This window comes from Neolamprologus brichardi, chromosome 7 (genome assembly GCF_056152115.1).
Source record: "Neolamprologus brichardi isolate AB-2024 chromosome 7, ASM5615211v1, whole genome shotgun sequence".
Lineage (NCBI taxonomy): Eukaryota > Metazoa > Chordata > Actinopteri > Cichliformes > Cichlidae > Neolamprologus > Neolamprologus brichardi.
The window spans coordinates 45,142,838-45,167,969 of NC_142110.1; the positions used below are offsets into that span (position 1 = coordinate 45,142,838).

General features: G+C 41.4%; 4 protein-coding genes across 10 annotated transcripts in view; 2 read left to right on the forward strand and 2 right to left on the reverse strand.

Moving 5' to 3' along the window:
* morn3 (MORN repeat containing 3) lies at positions 1–2,493 on the reverse strand. Of its 3 annotated transcripts, none has more exons than XM_087843685.1 (6): positions 2,427–2,493; positions 1,391–1,558; positions 1,134–1,291; positions 889–1,048; positions 616–800; positions 1–147 (listed from the first exon to the last, which is right to left on the reverse strand). In XM_087843685.1, exons 2-6 carry the CDS (start codon positions 1,533–1,535, stop codon positions 82–84), a joined length of 714 nt encoding a protein of 237 aa, XP_087699811.1. In that variant the 5' UTR covers positions 1,536–1,558; positions 2,427–2,493; the 3' UTR covers positions 1–81. The 3 variants fall into 3 exon arrangements, with proteins under 3 accessions (XP_087699811.1, XP_087699810.1, XP_087699809.1); XM_087843684.1 differs by lacking the exon at positions 2,427–2,493 and adding an exon at positions 2,139–2,294; XM_087843683.1 differs by lacking the exon at positions 2,427–2,493 and adding an exon at positions 2,109–2,294.
* tmem120b (transmembrane protein 120B) lies at positions 2,326–11,133 on the forward strand. The gene is made up of 12 exons (XM_087843682.1): positions 2,326–2,666; positions 4,643–4,761; positions 4,920–5,036; positions 5,119–5,178; positions 5,281–5,376; positions 5,468–5,557; positions 5,676–5,741; positions 5,821–5,882; positions 8,224–8,316; positions 8,589–8,653; positions 8,837–8,905; positions 9,475–11,133. Exons 1-12 carry the CDS (start codon positions 2,604–2,606, stop codon positions 9,589–9,591), a joined length of 1,017 nt encoding a protein of 338 aa, XP_087699808.1. The 5' UTR covers positions 2,326–2,603; the 3' UTR covers positions 9,592–11,133.
* rhof (ras homolog family member F) lies at positions 10,851–18,973 on the reverse strand. 3 transcript variants are annotated; one of them, XM_035907006.2, is made up of 6 exons: positions 17,505–18,973; positions 13,889–16,217; positions 13,573–13,660; positions 12,479–12,588; positions 12,016–12,150; positions 10,851–11,789 (listed from the first exon to the last, which is right to left on the reverse strand). In XM_035907006.2, the coding sequence occupies exons 2-6, from the start codon at positions 14,015–14,017 to the stop codon at positions 11,625–11,627; spliced, it is 627 nt and encodes a 208-aa protein (XP_035762899.1). In that variant the 5' UTR covers positions 14,018–16,217; positions 17,505–18,973; the 3' UTR covers positions 10,851–11,624. The 3 variants fall into 3 exon arrangements, with proteins under 3 accessions (XP_035762899.1, XP_087699812.1, XP_006788916.1); XM_087843686.1 differs by lacking the exon at positions 13,889–16,217 and having other exon boundaries at positions 17,090–18,973; XM_006788853.3 differs by lacking the exon at positions 17,505–18,973 and having other exon boundaries at positions 13,889–17,055.
* Positions 16,682–25,132, forward strand: part of setd1ba (SET domain containing 1B, histone lysine methyltransferase a) — a 15,812-nt gene continuing 7,361 nt past the window's right edge. Inside the window, exons 1-7 of one of the 3 annotated variants that reach the window (XM_087843680.1) lie at positions 16,682–16,812; positions 17,760–17,861; positions 20,310–20,461; positions 20,716–20,814; positions 21,104–21,374; positions 22,267–22,388; positions 22,776–23,864. In XM_087843680.1, coding sequence (XP_087699806.1) covers positions 20,324–20,461; positions 20,716–20,814; positions 21,104–21,374; positions 22,267–22,388; positions 22,776–23,864 — 1,719 coding nt within the window. In that variant the 5' untranslated portion in view covers positions 16,682–16,812; positions 17,760–17,861; positions 20,310–20,323. Of the gene's footprint in view, positions 16,813–17,647; positions 17,862–19,212; positions 20,052–20,309; positions 20,462–20,715; positions 20,815–21,103; positions 21,375–22,266; positions 22,389–22,775; positions 23,865–25,132 lie in introns of those variants that run through there. The other 2 variants (XM_087843681.1, XM_087843679.1) reach the window with 2 other exon arrangements.

Genomic DNA, 25,132 nt, shown 5'->3' on the forward strand with positions numbered 1-25,132 from the left:
CCCGTTACTCTTTTTTTTTTTATTCTTTATCAGCAAGCATGCGGTGAAGTGGAAACTTGCTCTTGATCCTCGTGTTGTTTATCAGAACAGGCCAAGGTAAGCTGATTCGGCTTCCCTTAAAACCAGCTGTGTATCGATCAGGTGTACCTGAAAATAGAAGATAAGTGCATGCTTTCATGCACAGTAGTACAAATGGAACAGGGCTTTGTTGTCAGTGCTTATATCAGGGGTGTCAAACTCAAATACACAGTGGGCCAAAATTCAAAACTGGGCTAACATTAATGTTTATTGGAAAAAAAATCTTCCTCCAGATATAAGAATGAATCTTTTCTTATGGACTCAAACAAGTTTTGCTTAAAAACTGAATATGGAACAAGAAAAGCTTAATACTAAACAATATATATATTAGCTGTATAATACCAGTAGGCCAGCTCTAATAGTAACTTGGTATGGCTTTGTGGGCCAAATGTAATTAGGCTGTGGGCCAAATTTGGCCCGCGGGCCAGAGTTTGACACCTATGGCTTATATGATTATGTCATGTAAGCAGTGTAATGTAATTAGTCGTGTAATTTAATTTTGATCCATGGCTGTAACAGTCAGAAGCAACGCTGTACCTTTGGAATTGGATATTTTGCAGGCATTGGTGCTCCATCTCTCCCAAAATCAGACAGGGTCCCACATTTTGGCACTCCATCCACCCAAAGGCCTTCATAAAGCTGGCCTTTGACACAGTAGTAGAACTTTCCACGACCATCCTTCTTCCCCTCTCGCCAGCTACCTTCATACCTGTTTCCATTTGCTTAAACAAAAATGTGAAAGTCGCATTATAACATCCAAATTATAATCTAGTTTTGATTCACATGCATGTATAGAAAAGTTTCTCTTACAAAATATAAAGATTCCTTCTCCATGATTCTTATCCTTCAGCCACTTGCCCTCATAGATGTCTCCATTTGCATAGTACATCTTTCCCCAGCCACTCCGTTGGTCCTCGCTCCACTCCCCCTCGTACACTGATGAGTTTTTGTAAAAGTATGTACCATACCCCTGAGAAGCCGGACAAGTACATCACTGACCATACATACCGATATGTCTTGTAGCGTGCATGTGAAACATTATGGCAGATACATACATGCTTCTTTCCATTTGTCCATTCACCACAGTACTTCTTCACATACTTCTTTGATTCTGGGAGTAAAATGCTGTAGGTACCATACCCGTCACGTTTTCCGAATTTCCACTCTCCATTATAAATGGCACCAGACTTCTTCCAAACCTGATGTCCCTTGCCTTATAAAAATAAATAAACAAACAAGCAAACATGACAGCTGCACTATACTTCGAACCTCTCAGGAGTTGAGTGGAAGCTGACGGCAAACTATATCTCACCATGCTTCTTATTGTTCTGCCACTCCCCGGTGTATTCGTTTCCACTGGCTGAGAAAACTGTGTGCCGCAATCCACATTTCTGTGATTTAATGTCCAGCAGTGTTGACAATGGGGGACTAGTTGGAGGTCTTTTGAGAAATGGCATTGCTAGTTGTAGCTTGATGAAACCTGTAAGCATTAGAATGAAATTAAAAAAACAAATACATGTTTGCTGTCTTTCTGCCATTAAAAATTAAAACAAATATTTTTATTTGTATTTTTTGCCATCCATAAGTCAATATTTAAAGTTATTGTCTCAAAATCTGACTTAATAACTCAAACTTTTAAATTATTTTGTCATGTTTGAGTTAGTAAATTGATATTTTATTTTTTGAGATACCTAACATACATTTTTGACTTGATAGATGTCAAAAAAAAGTTTTGTTGGTGGCACAAACAAGCTTCCACACCCATTAAGCAGTACATATCACCAAATTTATACAACAAAAGAAAAAAACACTGCTCTTCTTTGAGGTTTTAATTAGGAATTGACAGTATTTTAAACACACTCACGACACTTTTCCATGATGTCTAATTGTATATCAAAACTGTATTTTCTAATTCAGAATATGAAAAGTAGCCACAAGGTAATCTAAGGAAACTAGTTAAGCTCTCCAGCTTAGTTAGCATTACAAGTAAAATAGAAACGTGGAAAAGCAAAATAGCAAAGTAGTTGTACCTTCGCGGAGTTTCCAAGCGGATAACTTACTGAAACTGAATCCGCTTGCAAACTTAGCCAAACAAAAGCCATTAATTTACCGAAGAAATCAAGAAAACATGTTACACGACTAGCCGTACACAGCTTCCCTGCTGACCAGCAGCAGCAGGCGAGCAAGTTTGTATGCTGTATCCTAGCAACAGCAATGTGTACAGTTATTGGTGACTTATAAATGTAATTGGGAGACCATTTAAAAATTCGAGTTTAACATGTTTGGATGTCATTTTTAATCCACAAGTCATGTTTTATTTATCTGCCGTTAGTTTTTTTTTTATTTACCACTTGATGGCTTCAACCGTGGTTAAACCACAGCGTTTGGTCATGACGGCGGTTTACGAAGTGCGCATGCTCCGCACAGGACAGTTAAAACTCGCCTGAGTGGCCGGAGCAGGAGCAGCCCGTGGGTGAAAAGCCTTGTGAAAGAGTCTTCTTCGCTGAATAAGCTACAACACTGCAATGTCCAAGCCGGGGTTTCAGGCGGAGTGGGAGGAAATTGATGAGGAATATCAACAATTACAGGTGACTGAAAACTCTTAAACGAGTATAGTATAATTTGTGCTAGGTTGGTAGGAGTAGCGTGCCGTCGAGGACATGCAGGGTTCTGTAGCAGTTTGTCTAGCTCTTTCCTATTCGCCATTCATTCTCGGGTCATCCGTAAACCGAGCATCGAGCCAATAAGTGGGCTGTTGGCAGCAGTATCCGAGGGATGCAATATATTTGCCGTGCGTTTTATAATTTTTCTGACTTTACTGTAACATCGCTGTGTTGCAGCCGCTAACATTAGCAATAGTCTTCTTGGGGCTAAGGTGCTTTGCTGCTAATAAGCAGCTACAGTAACTTAGCTAACCGCACACTGCATTGTTGTGCTATTGACTAATGTTAAATCATTGTTACCGAAGTTGAGGTAGAGGTTAAAGTGGCTTCACAAATTAGTTTCTGGGTCTTTGGCTTGGGTGATTTTATTTAGGAGTCCTTGGAGACATCAGCAGCCATCGTGAAGTTGACACGCTAGCTCACGTTAGCCATAGTTTGCTAACTTTGAACAACATGAAGATAAGATACTGTATTGTTCACCTAAAAACTCTGATTCTGAGACACCTCACAGTTTGTGCACACGTGGATCTGAAACTGAGCAGAAACCGCCTCCCGTTCATATTATAGCTTTTATATTTCAGCTTTATTTACATCTTTCAAATAGCTGCAGTTCTTTAGAGAATGTTAAAACACATATTTTGACTAAACCTTTACAACTATAAACAAATGTGTAAACAAATTTTGAAACGATAAAAGAAAAATGTCGTAAAGCTTTAACACTTACAGAAATATTGAGGGTTTGTTTTTTGTTTTTTTTGTTGTCCACTGAGGTGGAGTCATTCACCTTCAGACACTGGGGCCACGATGGCTAAAAGCTGATTCCTCCTGTGTGTATAGATCTTGGGATCTATGTGGGTGGGGTATAATTCGCATGTAGGTGATAAACAAAGACAAAGGTGTAAGCTCAACCTTGAGGAAGATAACTTTTGGGTGATTAGATCAAGGACTTGTGAGGGATGGAGGTACAACAAAGGGGGTTGAACTGGCTCTAAGGGGGATAGGAATCTGAGCCCTGATTAGCAAACTTACATGTAGTTTACATGTATGACAATAGGATCTGCTTACGGGGATTGTTTCACTGAAGAACAGAGTATTAAAGGCTCAAAGATTCAGAGGATAGTGAGTCACTCTCAGCATGAATGGATGAAAGAACTTTTATTGTCATTATACATAGGCAAACTTTCATTGTACTTTCTCTTATGATTAAAATGACAATAAATGAACAGAATGAATAAATAGGATTAATAAAAATGGGTATGTAATTAATGATAAACGAACTTAAACTTAGAAGCATGACTATATATGGATGTGTCATCAGTTTTCACTCTTTAGCCAGGACATTTCTATTTACATTTTGGAGTCTACTAATTGTTTACTTTTAATTTATAATTGTTATTGAAGCTGTCAGGTAAAAGACAGACGCAGTAGCTGTAATTTAAAAGTGTGTGTGTGTGTGTGTGTGTGAGATGCTTTTTGATGGGGACAAAGTGATGACAGTGTAGCTACGAACGCAAGTAAACCTGAGTATTTATTTTACTAAAAAATCGTGTGGAATTTGCAGTTTGTCTTCATACAGAAAGGTTGGACAGTTTTTCCACTACTGCTGAAAGAGAATTTGAGCCAAAACTTTCCTCTTTTGTTGTTTTGTTTGTTTTTTAAAGCTTGGCAAAGACTTGTGTGGGATAATAATGCATTTTTACTCTATCAAACAAGGTTTTCAAGGGAATATGACAAATTTCAGTTGAAGTTAATCTGTAAACACCCACTGGCTTTTCTTTGTATTTGTATTTTCATTCAGTTGTGGCTGTATTTATCCTTAAGTCCTAACTGGTTGTGCTTAATCCTTATTTCTGCATTTCAGCAGATGTTTCTAACCAGACATGTATTTAATTTATTCACAGGAAACTCACAAAATATACAGACAAAAACTAGAAGAGCTCACCAGTCTTCAAGCAACTTGCAGCAACGCCATCAGTAAACAGAGGAAATGTCTGAAAGACTTGAGGCACAGTTTAACCAAGTAAGTACACCTGCTATAAAAGTAGTCAAGCAAGTAGTCGATGGATTCCCACAACTAAAATAAGCACTTAAGTGATCTGGTTTTGATTTCAGTGATATCATGGAGAGTGAAAAGTATCCTTCGTCTTTTCTCTTTTTGCCCTTCTGCTTTCCTTACAGGTGCGCACAGACGTGTGACGAGAAAGAGCTGAAACTAATAACTGACATCAAAACACAAATAAAAGATAAAGAAAATGTTTTCTTTGACATGGAAGCATATTTGCCAAAGAAAAATGGGTGAGTACTATTTGTTGTTAGTGAGAGATCTGCTGTAATCACTAAGCTTTATTTCATTAACTTGCATGTTTTTCATTTTCAGACTATACTTGAATTTGGTCCTGGGCAACGTGAATGTAACCCTTCTCAGTAACCAGGCAAAGTATGTGTCACCTTTTAGCCTCAGAAGCAGGTTCACGCTGTGGGTTCAGATTGGTTTTTATGTCAGTCTCTTATCATCTCTTTCTTCCGTTTATGCACACAGATTTGCCTACAAAGACGAGTATGAGAAGTTCAAGCTTTACATGACAATAATCCTGATGTTCGGAGCAATAACCTGCCTCTTCTTTCTAAACTGTCGGTGAGATAACCTCCCTCCCCTCGAAGTATGACTGGTGGTGTTATTTTATTAAGGATTGGGTTCTTATTTATTTGTTTTCTGCCTTGTTTAGGGTCACTGATGAAATCTTCAACTTTTTGTTGGTGTGGTACTACTGCACATTAACAATAAGGGAAAGCATCCTCATAAACAATGGCTCCAGGTGTGTTGCTACTATCGGAGGATTTATCCTTTAGTGGGTTATTTTTTAAATTAAAGCCTTTGTCTATGGAAGATTTTTAGTTGGGAAAATTTTCGAGTTCCTCCTTTTTTCTTTTCAGGATCAAAGGGTGGTGGGTGTCTCACCATTATGTCTCCACCTTCTTGTCAGGTGTTATGCTGACATGGTGAGATATTGTCTTTGATTCAGCATTGTGTTGTTTTTATTTTGGGAAATGTGAATGAGTTGGTCTTTTCTTTCCTCAGGCCAGAAGGACCTATGTATCAGATGTTCAGGAGCCAGTTTCTTGCCTTCTCCATCTATCAAAGTAAGATGAATCCATGAGATTAATTCATTTACTTAGTGGTGCTAAATTAGCTTATTTATGTACACTCACTGGCCACTTTATTAGATACAGATGTTAGTACCAGGTTGGGAACCCTTTTGCGTTCAGATCAGAATTCTTCATGACATGTAAGATTCAATAAGGTCCTCGAAACAGTTGCTGCAGATTTGTCAGCTGCACATATGTGATGCAAAACTCCAGTTCCAATAAATCAAAGGTCCTTTATTAGACTGAGATCTGATGACTTTGGAGGTAATCTGAGTAGAGTGAACTCATTGTGATTTTTAAGAAACCAGTTTGAGGTTATTTGAGCTTTAACATGGTGCGTTGTCTCGTTTTTAGACCATTTTCTGTAAACTCTAGAGATGGTTATGTGGGCAAAATCAGAGCAGCTGAGTAGTTTATGAAATATTCAGACAAGCTCGTCTGGCAGAAACAACCATGCCACAGTCAGTCTCTTAAACCTCTCACCTTTCCTCATTCTGTTCAACAGTTCAAGATTTAATAGTTCAAAGTCCAACATAAACAGCTCAGTTACATCATGGTAAATGGCCTGTATTTATATAGCACTTTTACTAGTCCCTAAGGACCCCAAAGTGCTTTACATATCCAGTCATCCACCCATTCACACACACATTCACACACTGGTGATGGTAAGCTACATTGTAGCCACAGCCACCCTGAGGCGCACTGACAGAGGCGATCATGACAGCAGAGCAATCTGGGCACGCCACTGAAAAGTATAGATGAAGTACAGTACTAAAAGTACATAGGGTTGACTTAAACCTCAGTTTAAAAAAGGGGTTTTAAGCATGAAAGCCTTTCCTGTTTGTTATAAGGAACCTCACAACAAATAATGCATTTCACATGGTTTTCTGTTGTTTTGTCAAACATTGCCACACTTCATCGCATTCGAGGCACCATGCTGTCGCAGTGCCAAATAAATGACTACCAATTGCATCAGTAGTTGGCAATACGGGTGTCTTCCTGGAGACAGAGACAAATATATTGTGATTATTCAAATTTGTGGAAGTAAACAAAAAGAAATGTTAAAAAGCAAATTGTCAGACTGGAGGTGCTTCTGTCACATTTTATTTGGCTTTTGTGATATTTAATGGAGGAAAATAATATTTTCTGCCCTTCAGCCAATTATTGCATAAAACTGTGCATGGAGAGAGAATATGCACTTGGGCTTAAGGTCTAAAATCTGGGATTTTAATTTTATTTTTTTTTTTAAAAAAGAGAGAGAGACACACATTCTGTAAATCAAAGGTGTAGTTGAGGACCCAGAGGGGGGGGAAACAAACTCAAATGTTCCCATGTCAGACGCTGACATGTAGTCCCACTGTGGTGTGATGCCACACTGTGCCAGAAGCGGGCAAGGTCAGGTCATTTGCAAAACCAAATTTGTTACATAATCCCCCAATAAAACTAAAACTTTGAATGACTTCAGGATGGGGCAGCTCTTAAAGGTGATGACTTACAAGTTTGTACTACAAAGAAAAACAGTAATTAGAAAGTCATGTCACAGTATCTCATGTTCACAATGATGTTGGAAAAACTGGATTTGAATACGTGTCTGCAACTGCTCTTGCAAACGTGTCTCTTTGTATTATGTGTCTGTATATTTACTCTTAAACCGTACAACTCATTGGATGGAGCCATAGCTGAGTCCCACAAAAATAAAAAGCTGTCAGTGAAGATCTTCATTAAATCTTTGTTGTAGTCTGGGATTAGACTTGATCTGTATTTGCAGAACTTGCTGTAAATCTCTGTAAAAAGGTTCTTGGTGAGAACCTTTTTAAATAAGAGCTTTAATAATACAGATGATTTAAAGTTGATAGTTGGATTTAATAAGGTTGTAGAAAGGCCTAAAAACTAACCAGACTATAACAAAGAGCAGTTTATTTAACAGTGATGGAAAATGATGAGATTGTAGCTGCTGCATCAGCAGTTGTTAAGTAGTTTGTGGAAATATGTCTTCACCTGAGTATAGAAGGTAAGTCACGTGACACACTGGCAGTTGCACTTGTTGATATGTATATCATATGCAGACTCATGAAGTGTCAACTCTGTGAGGGTGCTCTCTGGTCAGGGTTTCGGGTGAGAAGTCAAATGTTTGAAAGCGTAAAAATTAATAATAAAAATAAAAAAAAAAGTCTGCCTGACAGATTCAACTGAATGTAGAACTTGTGGTTTTGAGCCAAACTTCACATGGAGAGCTGCAGTTTGATTGTTATTGTTGCCATCAGTGCTCTACAATAAGAACGTGGTTATAAAGTGCAGTGATGAATAATTATTTTTAATCTTTTTGTTCCTCCAGGCTTTGTTCAGTTCCTTCAGTACTACTACCAGAGCGGCTGCTTATACAGGCTGCGAGCTTTGGGAGAGAGAAATCAGCTGGACCTCACAGTGGGTGAGCTATTTTTGATGATAACCATTTCAGTTGTTTGAGTCATCTGCAACATCATGTCTGGGTGGGGGAAATGGGGTAAAGGTGAGAGATGGGGGCAGTTGTTAACATCAGCGTGCAGGGTCACAGATGTCCCAACACGCTGGAGCACCGATGACACAGATCTGCTTCCTCAAACATCTCAAACGTCAAGCTGTTGAGCAGTGAAATCAGAGTGAGAGCACTCCAAAAAACAAAACAAAACATGACAAGTGACTGTTTTTCTGTCTCTGCAGAGGGATTTCAATCTTGGATGTGGAGGGGACTCACGTTTCTTTTGCCTTTTCTATTTTTTGGCCATGTAAGTTTTCATGTTTTTCTACTTTTATCCAATCTAAAACTTCTGTTGCTTGATTGCGCTTTTCAGGAGGACTGCACAAGATCCTCACTGGGCATTAAGAGCATAAACTGGCCAGGTGTTTTTTAAAAGAAACATGTGTCTGTGCAGCAACATCATGAAAGATGATGCCTCCTCTTCTTTCAGTTTTGGCAGCTGTACAACTCGGTGACCTTGTTCCGCTTGGCAAGCCATGAGGATTGTAAGGAGTGGCAGGTAAGGATCGCATTTGCAGTTCAAGTGCTTAAATGTCAAACCGACATGTTGAAGCAGAGCTCAAAGATAATTTTATGTAAGAGGAAAATGTTTGAAACGCTTCTTTTGGATTTCATTTGTACATTCCTCGTGTATATTTGGTAGCAGTATAAGTTGAGTCCACATTTGGGGTCGTATTCAGAGTTGTATTTACAAATTCTGACCCTACCATCAGAGTCTCATCATCCGTCTCATTTCCTCTAACCTCTGACATGAAGGCTTTTTAACCTAGAGAAGTGCCGCTCACTGAATGTTCTCGGTTTTCGGTCCATTCTCTGTAAACCCCAGAGATGGTTGTGCGGGAAAGTCCCAGTCTGACACTAATAACTGTGCCATGTTCAGTGTCGCCTACAATCTGTTGAACTTTGCTCGCGCTGTGCCTGCACTTTCCTCATCACAGCAAGAACCGTCTGCGAACACAAGTGTTAGGAAATGATGCGTTTTAGAACAGTCGTCTTCATTTTCGTGTCCTGTTTGAAAGGCACACAGCTGCACATGCCATGACTTGTAACCCTTTTTTCTTCTTTCAGGTATTCATGCTGGCTCTAACATTTCTCGTCCTGTTCCTGGGAAACTTTCTCACCACGGTAAAAGTCGTCCACCAAAAAGTTCAGAAAAACTCAGAGAAGGTCCAAAAAACTGACTGAGAATAACCTCAGCGAGGCATCTTCAAGGGCCAGTCATTTTGAAGTAACACGCACAATCGCTTGATGGACTGAACAGAGTGTGATCAGGTCAAGAGACGACGAGGCTAAAGCCACCGTTTTCTCTCGGGCAGCAGCGTCCGGCCAAAGTTTCTGACAAACATGTTTTTACATATGTATGACTGTGTTGATGTTCATATGGGCACATCACAAAGTGACGTTCACCTGATAGATTAGTCTCTTTAACGTGTGTGTGTGTGTGTGTGTGTGTGTGTGTGTGTGTGTGTGGAAAGAGTGCGTTTATTTGGGTGTTTGTGTCTGTGCATGAACCTTAGCGGAGAGCCTCTGTTCAAATCATATGCAAGTAATGAGGGAAGGTAGCATCGTTTAACAGAACAGAAAATAGTTTGCCTTTGAAGACCTAACGTCTGTCACGCACATGCTTCATACTTCTGTGAAGTAATGATGATCAAAACGTCTCCCAAAAAAATTGATCATTTTCAGTTTGAGGCTGTACTTTACCACCTTCTCTTTGTCTCATCTCCCTGTTGTGTGATATTATTTTTACTGCTAGTCTTTAGGTCCTGAAAATCTCAAATGTAAGTCCAAAGCTTAAAAAAAAAAATCAAACTGATGCTTGAGATTTATCTGAAAGGGTGGAGGAAAAATAGAATCCCTCTGCTGTCTCGAGTGAGAGCAGCTGCTCTGTCTTTACTGTTACTGTTTTGTTTCCAGATGAGTTGGGACTACAAAGGGAGCGCTATATTGTTTGTCTTTTTGAAAGCAGCGGTTTCAAAAGCCATAACTTTTTATTTTTTTCTTTTTATTTTTTTTTTTTTTTTAAATCCCAAGAAGATGCACATAACATTTAGCGACACAGTTTTTGGGGAAGATAGTTCAAATTACTGTTCTGTGAGTTACCGTTTTGTTACATGTTGGAGAAATGTTTTGATTAAATGCTGCTATTGGCACCAGTACTGTGAGACTGATACTGAATTATGATTATTATTATTTTTTGATTTAAATGTATTCAATTATTTTTCTAATTCCAATCCACAGACCCATATATGCTATAATATTTGAACTAATTTATGGTGAGACCCTTCACTTTGCTTCACATAGTTTTCTCTGATGCCTTACTTTTTATTCATGGGACAGGGGAGGGGACAAAAAAACACTTGTATTGTGAAAATGGTTTCATTGATTGTGTCATGTCTTGTGCAATCATGCTCCTGGAGAGAATCTCAGTATCTGTGTATGACTTTTTTTTTTTTTTTTTCCTTTTTTTTTTTTTTATTGAGGGAAATTGATCACATCTGATGTGATTTAAAACACTTTGTCTTTAACACACAGAAAAATTGTACGTAGCCATTTTTTTCAAGAATGCAATTTGCTCCCTGAGTTTTTCATTCATGTGTCCGTTATGGTTAAATCAGCACCTGATTAAGAACATTAACTCGTTTTTTCTTGTTCTCACAGGTGTTCACTGTATTCATTACATTGTTTCAGTCCAACCTGTGATAAAAGCCTAAATAAACTGTGCAGCCGCTCTAACGTGTTATGGTTTTTCAACTCTAGTGGGCGCTATTGGTAAAGCTAAGAGCCGTGCTTCACACTGACGGCCACAAAACAACCTAACAGTCATGAGTTGGGTTTTTTGTTGTTTTTTTTCCCCCTCCTTCACTCCTTTAGATTGTAAAAGCTACATCACAATACAAACAATAACTCAGTGCCTCCAATAAATATGTTTTTGGTAAAATAACAGTACAAAATTCCTCAGGAAGAAAAAAATACATAAAAATACCAGACATAACATATGAAAGTAAAACCCTCCAAAAGAGGGTGTTTCAAGCTCCACGTTGCAACTTGCAAAATTGTCTTTCCTGTTGTGTCATCACTCATTTCCTTGTAACACTGAAGGAACATGTGCAGGCCCCCAACTTTCAATCTCTGCAAGACACTGAGCACAATCTGTCTCACTGAAGAAGAGGGTTCTTGTGGCTTTTTGTCCTTTTTTTAAAAAAAAAAAAAAACTTTCACAAAATGATACATTTCTTCTTCCTCTTGTTATTCCTCTGTTTTCGGTTGAAGGCCAAAGCCCTCTTCGTTGCCTCTCTGAAAACGTCTTCCACGTTCTCCTGATACTTCGCCGAGCACTCGAGGTAGAGCTCTGCGTTCATGTGCTGGCGAGTCTCCTCACCCTGGGTGAGGGGGAAAAATGAACAAAAATCAAAGCAAGTTTTAGACTGTAAAGCTGCGAAGACAACGATCAGTAAAGGAAGAAGGAAAAAACATGTATCTGAAGGAACTCTGTAGCTTTTAGATGTGGTGATGGGTTCTGGTTAGCGTGCATGCTCTTGTATCCTGTAACATCAGTGAAAACATGTTTACAGTGATCGGTGAACGTCTGCATGGTTCGCTTCTTACTTGCATGTAAGTGACATGAGCCAGATTCATAGCCTTCAGCTTCCTGGCACACTCTTTGTCCTTCCTGAGGTCAGTCTTGCAGCCAATCAGGATGACTGGCGTGTCCCGACAGAAGTGCTTCACCTCTGGGTACCACTAGGCAAACAGAACAGGGAGTTTAACGGTGTGATACAGTGCATGTCTGTTATTTCCCCTATTCGATTTTTGAATTATTTGGCATTACTCTGTTTGTTTACAGCACTGATTGGTCCTGTATTGTAATCCTTGCTCACATGAAGGCTTGCACAACATAAGAGTTAATAATATACGAGACAATGCAAGCCAGCACCAACATACCAGGCGATTAATGATTAATCGTAAACTGGATCTTAAACAAAAAACGAGAACGTTTGGCGACATTCCTGTGCCTGCATGTGTAACTTGGCTCATTGTTAACGCTTATTTTAAAATAGAAAAGGATCACCTTTATCAGGACGTTCTCATAGCTGGTTGGGTTTGTGACATCAAAGCAGACTAGAACCAGATTAGCTTCTTGGTACGAAAGTGGCCTCAGTCGATCATAGTCGTCCTGTCCTGAAAGGAGAAGGGCAAGAAATATGGGTTAGCCGATAAATGTAGAAGTGTGAATACGCCCATACGCTACAAAACTCTGTGTGTGCGTCTAAAGGAACAAAAGAACAAAGATTCTGCTTTTAATGCAACAGTCTAAACATAAAAATGCTACAAAGTTTATGGTAGCTATAAGAAACCACATCCTGGCTTCAGTTTCCTCTGCAGCTGATGTAAGGCACCCTACAGCAGATAAGCTGACAGACCAGACTGTCATGGCTTTTCCTGACAATAAAATGTCTTCTTAAAAAAGCTCTCCAGATAACATGGAAATGTGTTAAAACTGTCACTTTTGAGTCACACTGCCCACTTTACGAATCTAATTTTGGTACTAGCAAGTCGACGCTGTACAGCTGGCCATACGTGCTCTATTTCAAAACATATAAAATACTGTTATTAATATATATTTAAATGGTTTGACGAAGCAAAAATACATACAATTAGTCCATAAAATGTTTTGAGGGTCTAATCTGAGACTCTAGGTTTACTTCCGGTCAAGTTTTTGGATATTTACTTGATTGTAGGTGTTTTGTTTGGTTTATTTACCCTATAAAAAACCCTCACATTAACAGCTGCTTAGTACACTTATATTTTAGACAGTTCCTGAAATATCATGATGATGATGCTCTGACATGAGTGTCAACCTTTACTACTTCCTTCTACAGTGTTTCTCAGAGCACGAAGATAACAACCGAATTCACAAGATGGGAGTGTGGTTGAACTTTAATATCTTAAAAAGCAAAAAATTAAAAGGGTGTTTCTCTTCCTCTCGCTTGATAATCACATTAGATTAGATACAATACTTCTGTTTTATTCCACCCAGAGGACAAATAATGTGGCCTCTGAGCTAAAAAATAAACCCTGATGTCTTCTCATACAATGTGAAATTTAAGTGAAGAAAAGAACCCTGAATCACAGAGATGATCGTTGATTTTTCTTTGGTCTTACCGGCTGTGTCATACAGGTTGAGCTTTATCTCTTTTCCTCCGAGAGTGATAGTCGTGGTGTATTTTTCGAACACTGAAGGTGCATACTTCTGTTTTTGACACACAAAAAAGAAAGATTTCCAACTTTAAGAGACAGTGTCATGTTTATATATCCCTTCATTTATACCGATTTGAAGTGTTTCAGAGGTGTGCCTCGTTAATCTTTGGAAAGGCAGCTTACAGTGCTGGGTGTGACAGGTTATAGTCACACATCAGAACTGCGTTCATAAATTCAGAAAGCTGTGATGAGTGAAAAGTGACACGGGAGCTCTTCTTACCTCTGGAAAATCACCTTTGGCATAAACCATCAGAAGAGATGTTTTCCCGCAGCCTCCATCTCCCACAATTACAATTTTAAGTTCATCTTGCTTTTTCGTGGTGCCGCTCCCGGCACCGTTTTGTGTCATCTCGCCTCCAAAGTGTCACGCAGGTGCTCCCTCCAGATTTAACTTAAATACATGACACAGCCTAGCGAGTCTATTTTTTGAATGGTTGAGATGATTTACAGGGAGTGTCAGCGAGGAACAGCCAAGCCTCATGTTTTACCAGGTAGCTCACTCTGCTCACCACTTCCTGTTCCTGTCACACTGTCTGCCTCCAATTGACCCCCCACTTCTCTCCTCTCCTATTATGAGCCTGTTCACTGAAAGCATGCCGCTCTCTCGCCGAATTACACATGTGAAGCGACTGAGTCTGGCTGCTCCTACTTCCTCTACCGCAATGTGTTTGCGTATTTCATTTTCTGGGTGGGTACTCAGTCTGAAGCACTGCCCCCACTGACCGTGTGGCGTGTGTGTGCGAGGGATAACACTGAGAAATGCTCACTTTTCACGCTGATCCTACTGATGCAGGATCAGCAGGTTTTTGTTGACACTGACAGCTGTCACTACAGAGGTTTCTAGACTCCTGCCTGTGGAGGTGTGAAGCATAGTCTTGATGAGACTGAGTGGGTCACTGGGTGCACCCATCTAAATGTGAGCTTTTTCCAGGTAAAAAGCCTGTTTTGGTTATCTTTTCCACTGTCAGGCTGGAAAGATATAACAGTTGGAACCTTAAGGAAGCATGCAAGCAGCTTGCAGGTAGAATATTTAATATATCTGAAACAGAAAACAGAGCATCTGAGCACCAGCGCTTCCAGATTAGATCACAATAACTGTATATTACTTTAAAATTAAAGTGTTTTCTGTACCATGTGATCATTTTGAGTCCTCAGCAGGATGTGAGTAATGCTTCTCTGCTGTGACATCACAGATGGTACCATCAGGACAAACTATTTTCTCTCTTCCCAGGGTGCAGTTTATGGATGTGGGTTTTTTTGTTTGGTTTTTTTTGGTCTTTTTTTATAATGTGATGAATCTTTTCAAGGGCGTGAGGATTTTTTTTTAAGTTCATTGTTGTATTTTCCAGTGTTTTGGGTGTATTTTCTTGTCACAGCGGTGAGTGTTACAAACTAGAGCTAAACATTGACGTGGCTAGATATTAAAAGACACACACAGCAGAAAGTGTGAGAAAGCAGGTTTGGGAACGTGTTTCATTCGGCAGTGTAGATGACTGGTTATCAGTGACTGTGGGTGTCGGGAGAGAGCAGATCACATGGAACAACCATATATGATCACAAAACGCCAAACACTTAAACATGCTGATGTGGACTAAAAAGTCAAATTAAACCCAGAGGTGTTTAATGATATGTTTAGCTGGATCATGGAAGTGCTGAAAATGTGAGCAACCTGTCCCTTTAAGAGAAAAGGCTGACACACTTCCTCCATTTCACAAATGTGAATAAATTGGCACAAAATAAACGTGTTTCTACTCAAAATTCCTCGAGTAATCTCACCCCACAGCATGTGAAACATGCCGTATATTGTGTCATTACAGTTAAGGCACAGTTTTAAGGATGGGCCCAAAAATTCAACAAAATCTCCTTTTAGTCTCCATAAAAAGAAAACAATAAAATTAATGCATAGTCTATTTATTTCATCATCTCACAAACACACACGCACACACACACAGACAAGAGGTAATAAAACTTGCAATGAGAGTATGTTACAGATCATTATGTGGAATAGTACAGCAATACACTACACATGCAAATATTTAAGAGCTAAGAAGAAGAAATCTGGCTCTTTTTTTTTCCCTTTACAGTACCAATCAATCTCTGCACGGGGAAGAGGGGAATAAATCCTTGAAAAAGCCAACTGTGCCCATAAATAATGAAAAACACGACTCCGAGGAATGTTTGATTTGATTCAGTCCGTCAGGATTTAAAGCTGAAAGTACAAAAAGCCATAAAAAATAGACACAGCAGTGTACCTGTCAGTTTTGTACAGTATTTAGTATTAAGTTACATTTTTTAAAAGTGCTTGATTGACTTACAAGGTGTAACTGGCAGTATAACATATGGCTTAAAAGGATATTAAATTGTCCTTACATATCCACACGCATACAGCCCATTTTCATCAGTTAATAAAGAAAGAACAATTGTCAAAATATTATCACTCCGAAGAGAAAGAGACAGCTGTCCTGCAGGGGAAAAAGGCCAGTCCTCTCTGTGTGGAATATTCCAGACTGTCAGCGGCAGCGCTGAACGGGCACAACCCACTCGGGAAGCTTTTTTTTTTTTAACAACAGAAAAAAGAAAAAACAAAAGGCCTATAAGTAACCCAATTGGTGTCGATTTAATCGCAAATCCATCTCTTAAGTAATGTCACATTTTCACTTTTTTGTTGTTTGTTTTAAACATATCCATAAAACCCTCTACATAGCCGTAACCGTGGGCTGGTTGTGAGCAAGGAGAAGCTTAACATAGAGAGAGGGGGAGGGGGAAGGGTATTGAAGCCCTGTGACCTGAATGCGCGCGCCCGGCAGCTTAGGGCCGGCAGTTGATAACAAGAAAAACAGGCCTCTGACACGCACACTGACACACAGAGAAAGACTGCACCATTTAACTAAAGAGGTGTATCTAGAGACCCCCCCCCCCCCTTCCATTTTACGTACGTGAATAAAGACCCTCCCCTTCTGTATATTTAACTCCTTCACCGAAAAAAAGAGGTTCACATCTTGTTTGTCTAATCTGGTAAAACAGCCGTTGATCCGCTGGACTTTGAAGCGAGAGATCACGCGCACGCTGCGTGCTATTTTCGCCTAGATACCAAACAACAGAGCTGCCGCTGCAGTGGATTCTTCGTGACCTTATATGGCAACGGTGTGTAGGAGGGGGAGGGGGTTCCAACGAATGCGCTCGAGCTCTCGGCGCGAGTCAGCCTAGCAACCGACCGCCTGACTACGCCGGTTTTATGAAAGTTTCCTTCCTCACACGCAGTTGTCGTCTTTTCTTCTCTTTTTAGATTCGTGTAAAAACAGCCACCATTTTGGATTAATTAAATAAAAAATAAATCACCCCCCAGTGGCGCTTAGTGTGGTTACTTCCAGTTGAAATTACCCTCGGATTAAAAAAAAAAAAACGCTCTCCTGAGCCTCACCCAGTTATGGCGCAGCAGCTTTTTCACGGCACAGTGCTCTCCTTTGTCTGTAAAGAAGCCATTTTGAGACAGAGAACAGCAGAGAAAACCACTGAACAAGTGTTGCCTACATACCACTAAAAAGGTCTCTGTTTGGAGAGGGGGAAGAAGCAGTTTAAAAAACACAAGATTTCTTCCCATAAGATTCTTTTTTTGTGGCTCGTTTAAGACTTGGATTACATGTTTTGAATACTGCCTGTAAGTTTGCAATATCATTAAAAATGTGGGTTACAGTTACTCCTTTTTCCCTTTTTTAACAATTACGCTGACGTCGTTTTGTATCAACTGCTTCTTTTATGTCTGCTCTCTTATGAGACTATTTAATGTAGACACATAAAACTGGCAAATTGAGTGAAATAGCTCAAAAATCCATTACCTGTCCAAAACATTATCCTTGCAGTTTTAAGTGAAGTGTAGATCAGCTAGAAATGTCGAAAAAAGCAAGAGAGGCTATTATCGACTGCAATCCTGTCTTCAGGGAGAGAGAAGAGATGGTTTTGCATATTGCCCACACAGATGATGCTTGAAGATGCATATTCGCTGGCTGAGAGAGGCAAAGCTACCACTGATCAAAAAAAAAGTTATCAAAAGAGCTCTATCTTTTCGTGCTAATGGATTCCTTCCTTTTCAGGAGACGCATTCCCACCCCTTATTAATGCCATTATTAGAGGATCCGAAGATGGAGCTGAAAACATTCCTCCTGCCCCTGCGTTTAGGCCTGTTAACTGCTGAGGTAAATATTTTCAGCCTGAAAGTTTTCCCTCCATCTCTTTAATCTGAGGTTGTGTTTTTAAAAGGAAAAAAAATCGCTGTAGAAGCTGGAAAAAATTAAATAATTAAAAATGGTGGTGGTGATGGGGGACTTCCTAAGTGGGCTTCTTTCTAAATTTAAATTATGCCCTTGAAGTAAGGTCAAGTCGACAATTGCACATTTGGCTCTTTCTTAGTTGGACAGCACAAACCTAGTCGATTCAAGCTGTCTCCACAGTTGCAGTACAGGACACAACAGGAGACACCAGGGTGTTTAAAGCGTTGCTGTTGTGAGAGGAAAAGTTGGAGACGTTGTTAATCAGAGCAAATGGATTATCAGTCAACAAACTATTTAACAAGCGGCCATTAGGTCTCCGTGGCCTGCTTTCAGTCATCTGAGGAACACTGATGTTACAAACCCTGCACCTCTAGCCTTGTATGTTTTAATGTCAGCATGCCAGTGGACATATTTTTTTAAACAATAAAGCTGCAGCATTTTTATGTGATCACATAGCTCAAGTAGACAAAAGTGACAGACATACTTTTAATAACATTAACTGCATGCCTCACATTTTACATTAATTTGTTAAATTTAAAAATAAATTATGATAAAAGACTTGAACTTACTCATTGCAACTCATATCCTACAAGGCCATAAGTGCAATGCCAGCAAGCTGCCATTGCACATTTTGTCACTTTGTGTTTTTCCCCCACCCCAACCTCTATCATTTTAAACATCTCCAAAAGCATAAAGCTGTTTATTCACAACACTTTTGGTTTCTTTTCACTTAAGAAATATAAATACTGTTATATGGGTGTGCCATGACCTAGTTAAGACAAAGATGGATTCCAAGGCAGAGGAAAAAAGGCTCAAAATGTCACGGGGTAATTGCATCCAGCACATTCTCTTCCTTCTTCTCAATCCTTTAAAAGGAGCAATCATAGTTTTATCATAGTCCGTGAGAGATGAGGAAATCAAATGTAAGATCCCTTTGGAACAAAGGAAACCCATATAGGCCATTGAGTCCTGTTTAAGGAAAATGGCTGCCGAGAGCGCTCAGCCCCCTCTCTCTGCTCTCTGTTGAAGGACTCCTGAGCCGTGCCTCTAATAGCAGACGGCTCCTCTGCTGCTGCGCTCTGATTGGCTCGTTGAGCTACCGCTGTTAACCAGCCAATTGCCCGAGCACTGCAAACAGCACCAGGCAATGTCAAACAAAACCCAGTTTGTCCGATAGCAACGCACCTCCACTGAAATAATTTACAAACTAAGAGAAGCACAGTCAGGTTTATTATTATATAAATAAACGCGCCACCGTTTTTTTTAAAATGCTAGCATAACATTAATATTTTTTTAAAAAAAAGAGGACAAATGGGGAACATAGGCGACGAGTTGGCACTAGTCTGTTGCTGTAACCAAACAAACCGCCGCGTTACAACGGTTATATAGCCGGGTAGTGAAATCGAGCTGCCAGACATGCGAGTGTTCGTATTAAAATTCCAATTCTCGTGTTTGACATTTTTATATTAGCCGCCATCACCTATTGCCGTGTCGCCGTAATAACTCATTTACCCTAACATATCAACCGACATGTCCTGAATGTACAAACGCCCGCAAGACCGCACAGAAAAGCTCGCCACCAAAGCAGTTTTATTAGCCCTTTAGTGGCAGTTAAGAAGATATTACCCCCTGTGTCTGTCTTGTGTTTGCCAGTTAGGTAAATACAGCCGGTAGATTCAACACTATATGTCGTTTAGAGGATTTGTGAGACACTAAACAATCGCCAGACCTCATTTAGTCGCGGATATAAATGGGAGCGTTTCTGCGTGGCCTGCCTAAAACACGTTTATTTTATTGTAAGGCTAGTGCAGCGTTAAATAAGCTGCGGCCATGGAGGCAAGTTTGTAACGAAAGTGCCGTTGGAGGTGGGCAAGCCTAGCGGTGTATTGTGGGAGAGACAAGCAGCTACAGACCAGAGGCACACAATATGTGTTGGCTCTCGCCGAAAAGGAGGCAGTATTCTTTAAGCTAAATCATGTAATGTAAGCGGCGAAAGGAAAGCGATTTCGTCTTTTCATCAATTACAAAGAAAACAACACTCGATCGGACGAACCATGTCCAAGCCAGGGGAGAGGAACAGATTGAACGAAGACCATGGCAGAAAGCAGAGTTCAAGTAAGCTTGTTCTTTTTTCCTCTTTCTCCAGCCCTCCTAATGCCTGTTTTCCGTAAGTGGGATATACGCTAGATCCCATTTTTCGCTCTCGCTTGGGGTTACCCCCGCCACCGAAGTCATGCATCTGTAACGTTTGGCTGTTTTAAAGTGTTGGAGGAGGTGGAAATGGGGGAGGTTTTGCTGGTAGGAGAACCGTGCTTAGCGCTTGGCTCCCGATAACGTTAGCTCTCCTCTCCTTGTCGCTGCCTGTCGTTTCAGGTTTGGCGAACGGCATGGACAGTCATCCCGTCTGCGGCTCAGCGGAGAAGCGGAGTCACCACTGGAGAAGTTACAAGTTGATAATCGACCCGGCGCTTAAGAAGGGATCTCACAAGCTGTATCGCTACGATGGACAGACTTTCAGCATGCCCGTAAGTGCCGCATTTGACGCGGCGGAGCGGCTACAATAGTAACCGAGTAGCCGACCTCCATGATAGGTTACAATGTGGCTGTGCTGGCCGTGGGTTTGTCACGGGCACGTTCAGCATCTTGAACACGGTGCCCGGAGGTGTTCGTGTTGATTCACCGACGCAGGTTAACTTTGCAACAAGTTAGTAGCGTGTGGAGCTGTGAATGGGATGGATAACGGCATTGTGTGTGTGTCTCCCCCCCTCTTCTCCCACAGAACCCCGGGATACCACCGGTGGACATCGTCCGAGACCCCAGGATCGGTCGTCTGTGGACTAAGTACAAAGAGACGGACCTGCCGGTGCCAAAATTTAAGGTATCCACTCTGGCTTGAAGATCGATGCCACACTTTTCCTTGCGGATACGGGGTGCTGTCAAAAGTTGCAGACACACCCCCCTCTCACTCATCTCCGGGATGCGAAGTGAAAATGTGCCTGTCGGGGACCAAAATAATACGCTCTGCTCTGATGCATGCCTGCATTTACGGACTCTACCGAGTGCATCAACGCGATCTTTGAAACTTCTCCTAGCAGTTGTTATCTCAGCTGTCAGAAATGACCCTCCACAACGCGGTGCAACATTAACTCCTGTCATTCTTCTTCCAGATCGATGAGTGTTACATCGGCCCCGTGCCTCCAAAGGAGGTGACTTTCGCCAGGCTCAACGACAATATCAGGGAAGGATTTCTTACCGACATGTGCAAAAAATTCGGAGAAATCGAGGAGGTCGAGATCCTGTACAATCCGAAGAACAAAAAGCACCTGGGGATAGCCAAAGTTGTTTTCGAGAGCGTGAAAGCCGCCAAAGTGGCCGTGCAGTCGCTTCACAACACGTCTGTTATGGGAAACATCATCCACGTGGAGCTGGACCCAAAAGGTAAACAAGAGCTTAAGTTTGCTTAAAAAAAAATCAGAATCATATGTGTTATAAGAGTCGGGAGCACAGAAATATGACAAGCCGAGTGTTACCTTTAGGGTGACAGCGTTCACGTGTGCATATTTACGTGCGTTGCCTGGTTACGTGGATAATTGAATTCATTCATTGAATATAAGCCTGCTCCCACAAGCCCAGAGCTTACGGTGCTGTGCACTCCCACTGTGCATAATTTCAGACCTGCAAACAAACACAAGCCAATCTGTCCGAGTACTCTGTACTTTAAATTGTTTGCATTTAACTTAAAACTAAGAAAAGAAGTTCGTTTTTCTGTTGTTAACACTGTTTGAATTCCAAGTCCATACATGTTCTGTCTTGTTTTTTTTTTTTTTTTACTGATGCAAAACAGCAACTTGAATGCATCGTAACATACCACTTTAGCAGTTTTGCTTATTATTTAATGTTATAAATACTGGCAAATATTTTGATTCACAGCTTGCACTGTTTTCATTGTCCGTAGTAATGTCTTTATGTTAAAGTATTACCGCCAAATTGATGGATTTTTTTTTCCTAAGTGTGATTGATGTCCTTTTAAGAAGTGCAGTTAGGGTTTGCTTTTTTGATCAATATGCTAAAGGCATGCATGCTTTTTTAAATTAAAATATGCTGATCAGTGGTATTTATCCCAGAACATAATGATGCTTTTGCAGATACAAATAATAATGCATCATATTAGTTTGCAACCCCCCCTCCATAAGCACAAGTTGCTGCTTTAAAATATTTAGTTTGGAGTTCAGCTACTGGAGAATAATCACTGTCACTTAAATGATGCTCGATGAAGTCTGTTGGCTTTGTAAACCTGGCATCAGACCCAGACATGTTTACTGTTCTGCAGGTGAGAATCGCCTGAGGTACTTCCAGCTCCTGATGAATGGCAGCTACACTCCACGGACACTGCCTGTTGGTGGAGAGGAGGCCAGAGAAGTTTCCCCTCGAAGCCTGGCAGAAGCCTTACTGGTAAAAAAACAAAAAGAAATAAAGCTTAGGTTGTGCAGTTAAGAGTAAAATAGTAATTCAGTAGTAGTTTTGTGCTAGTTTGTTGAAGGTCAGTTTGGAGGAACTGTTGCACACTCCTGTGTAGATGCTTTATTGTGCTTTGTAGAAATGCTTCAAGATACACCTGAGCAGGAACTTAACTGAAAGTCAGGCAAACCTGTGGCTTTGTATCTTGAGATGTCCTCACACTGCTGTGCCACCAGCTTGCTATTTTGATTTTAAAAAATCGTACTTGCTTTAGTTGTTTGAGAAACTGATTTAAAGAATCTTCTCGAACCTAAAGATGTTCTCAACAAAATGCCCAAATTCGAATTTGCCTCTAACAATTTCATATTTGTGTCCTCTAAGGCTTGCGAGCCCATCCGCAGGTTATCAGAGAGCAGCGTGTCTGCTGGGGGAGGAACATTGCCACCCAGCAGTTCCTCCACCCCCCTGACCCTGGAGACCGGCTACTCCAGCCTAAGACAGGATACGCCACAATCCCAGGGAACCCCTCATACCCCGCGCCAGGCTGGTACGCCTTTTTCTCAGGACTCTAGTTATTCCAGTCGGCAGTCCACGCCTGCCTACCAATCTAGCCGTCCTGAGAGCTCCGGAGGTTACAAATCTCGCCGACACGAGAGTAAATTTCAGGATGCGTACAACCGGAGACCGGAGAGGCCTCAGTATCGCAGCAACATGTATCGAAGTACGCCCGAGCAGCCTCCTTTCAAACAGCACCAGCTCACACCACCTGAACCTCCACCTTCCACCACTTCTTTCAACTACACAGCGCCTCCCCCCGCTACACCCAACTTCAAGTCCGCCTTCTCACCCTACCAGCCCCCTTTGCCCCCTGCGTTCCCTCCAACAGAGCCAGCTTTCCATCACCCAGCCCAAAGGGAGGGTGAATACCTCCGACCGCCAGAGCCGCCTCTGACGGCTGCTGTTGACTTTTTGCCCGCTAAGGAGCGACCAGAGACTCCTCCGATCCCGGAGCCTCCGCCACCGGAGCCTGCTCCTCATCCAACCACCCCTCCTCCTCAAACACCAGAGCACTGCCCTTCACCCGGTTCCCCCATTCTGGATCCAGAGCGGAACAGCCTGGATTCTCGCATTGAGATGCTGCTCAAGGAGAAAAGGACAAAACTGCTGCCGTTCCTGGACGAGCGGGACTCGGACAACGAGGTGCGAATGGAGGGAAGTCCGATTTCCTCCTCGTCCTCGCAGCTATCCCCAATCCCCCCTTACACAGGCGGCTCTCAAGGTGGTCAGCAAAATTCCCGTCCCTCCAGCACAGGTTTGGAGGACATCAGCCCCACGCCACTGCCGGACTCGGAAGATGAAGAGCCAATTCCTGGGACTGCCTCACTGATCAAGAGAATCAGCTCTCCTGTCCACGAGAAAGAGAAAGAAGGATCTTTTGGAGGCCACTCTCCCGCTGAGAAAATGGACACGGTAAAGCAAATATTTATTTTTTTAATTCCCTGATATTTGTGTCCAAATAGCGCCATATTTACCTCCATGCTTGTCACATTTGACAAGAAACGGCGCACAGATGCTGCTTCAATTACCTCTCATTAATGGCACTGATTAAGTTGATGGAAGCACGGTGCTGATGTTTACGCGCAGCTGTGAATGACAGTTACACAGAGGACGCAGGAAGTCGGGTCTAGTTTCAGTGTGCGGCGGTAGTAGTAAACCTTCCCTTTTGTTTCATTCTTTTTCTTCTTCTGCTTTGTAAAGGAAATTCCGGTTTCACAGCAAATCGTGCTTTAAAAAAAAAAATAGGGGCCATACCAAAAAGGTGTTTGCTCCTCCAGTTTACCACTGGCATTTTTCTTTCTTTATTTTTCTGCAAATGAAAAATGAAGAATAAAGCACCTGTAACCTTCTGATGAAGCGTGTTTGTTTGCCTCATGTGCGCACAAGCACTCCTTGTCAGGCGCAGGTAAAAGAGTTGCAGTAAGTTATGAATGAAAAAGCTTTCGGTGCAGCCTTACAAATGCCTTCACATTCATGGGAAGACAAACCACCTCTCTTTGTTTTAAAGTCGCAGTAGCACCGTCTGGCCTGTCAGGTTGCGTTTCAACACAGCGTGCTGCGAGGAAGAATAACAGCCTCTCTGCTGTTGGGGAATTGAACACTCTTGTTTCCTCTTTCTAACACTCGCAGCACACGCTCACATGGACGAAAAGCACGGTTTGGCTGTTGGCCCCTTTCAGCACACCACATTTCCTGGTTTAGCTGAGCCTGACAGTCAGGATTGGCCGAGGCGTCTCTGTTCTCATATTTCAAGTTATCACAAAGCAAACAGTACAAACAGGTCATTTGGGTAACAACGCCACTCCCATGCTGAGCTTTCCCTGCTCGGTTTCATTTCTGCAGCAGCTGAGACTTACGAAATAAAACAGAACAGATGAGAGTTCAGTGCTCAGATGTTTTTCAGAGTATTGCATTTGTGTCTTGCACTGCGGCGCTTTAGTTCGGTGCCTAAGCAAACATCTCGGTTTGGTAACACGCTGACCGAAGACTCGGGTCGGCTGTGTTTGACTGTGACTGAACTTTGAACTCAGACCAGGTGTAGAATCATTTAGTGCTCTTATTTTGAAGGTGCTGTGAGTCCAAGATAATATTTGGTACAGTCTGAAGTTTTCCTGTAGCACATCAGTGATGGCAATAAAAGAGTTGGCACTGAGTGCCTACTGAGATTTGTAGGTTTTCCT

What these genes read in the sequence shown, in the direction of transcription:
- morn3 (XM_087843685.1), bottom strand. Translation starts at nt 1,535, where the DNA reads ATGCCATTTCTCAAAAGACCTCCAACTAGTCCCCCATTGTCAACACTG. An exon ending in GCAGAACAATAAGAAGCATG is followed by an intron (nt 1,292 to 1,390) that starts GTGAGATATAGT and finishes TATTTTTATAAG; the next exon opens with GCAAGGGACATCAGGTTTGG. An exon ending in GGACAAATGGAAAGAAGCAT is followed by an intron (nt 1,049 to 1,133) that starts GTATGTATCTGC and finishes CCGGCTTCTCAG; the next exon opens with GGGTATGGTACATACTTTTA.
- tmem120b (XM_087843682.1), top strand. Translation starts at nt 2,604, where the DNA reads ATGTCCAAGCCGGGGTTTCAGGCGGAGTGGGAGGAAATTGATGAGGAA. An exon ending in TATTTGCCAAAGAAAAATGG is followed by an intron (nt 5,037 to 5,118) that starts GTGAGTACTATT and finishes TTTCATTTTCAG; the next exon opens with ACTATACTTGAATTTGGTCC. An exon ending in CTTCTCAGTAACCAGGCAAA is followed by an intron (nt 5,179 to 5,280) that starts GTATGTGTCACC and finishes TTATGCACACAG; the next exon opens with ATTTGCCTACAAAGACGAGT.
- rhof (XM_087843686.1), bottom strand. Translation starts at nt 17,344, where the DNA reads ATGATATTGCAAACTTACAGGCAGTATTCAAAACATGTAATCCAAGTC. An exon ending in AGCTGCTGCGCCATAACTGG is followed by an intron (nt 13,661 to 17,089) that starts GTGAGGCTCAGG and finishes TGTCAAAAACAG; the next exon opens with AAGTATGCACCTTCAGTGTT. An exon ending in ATGAGAACGTCCTGATAAAG is followed by an intron (nt 12,151 to 12,478) that starts GTGATCCTTTTC and finishes CTGTTTGCCTAG; the next exon opens with TGGTACCCAGAGGTGAAGCA.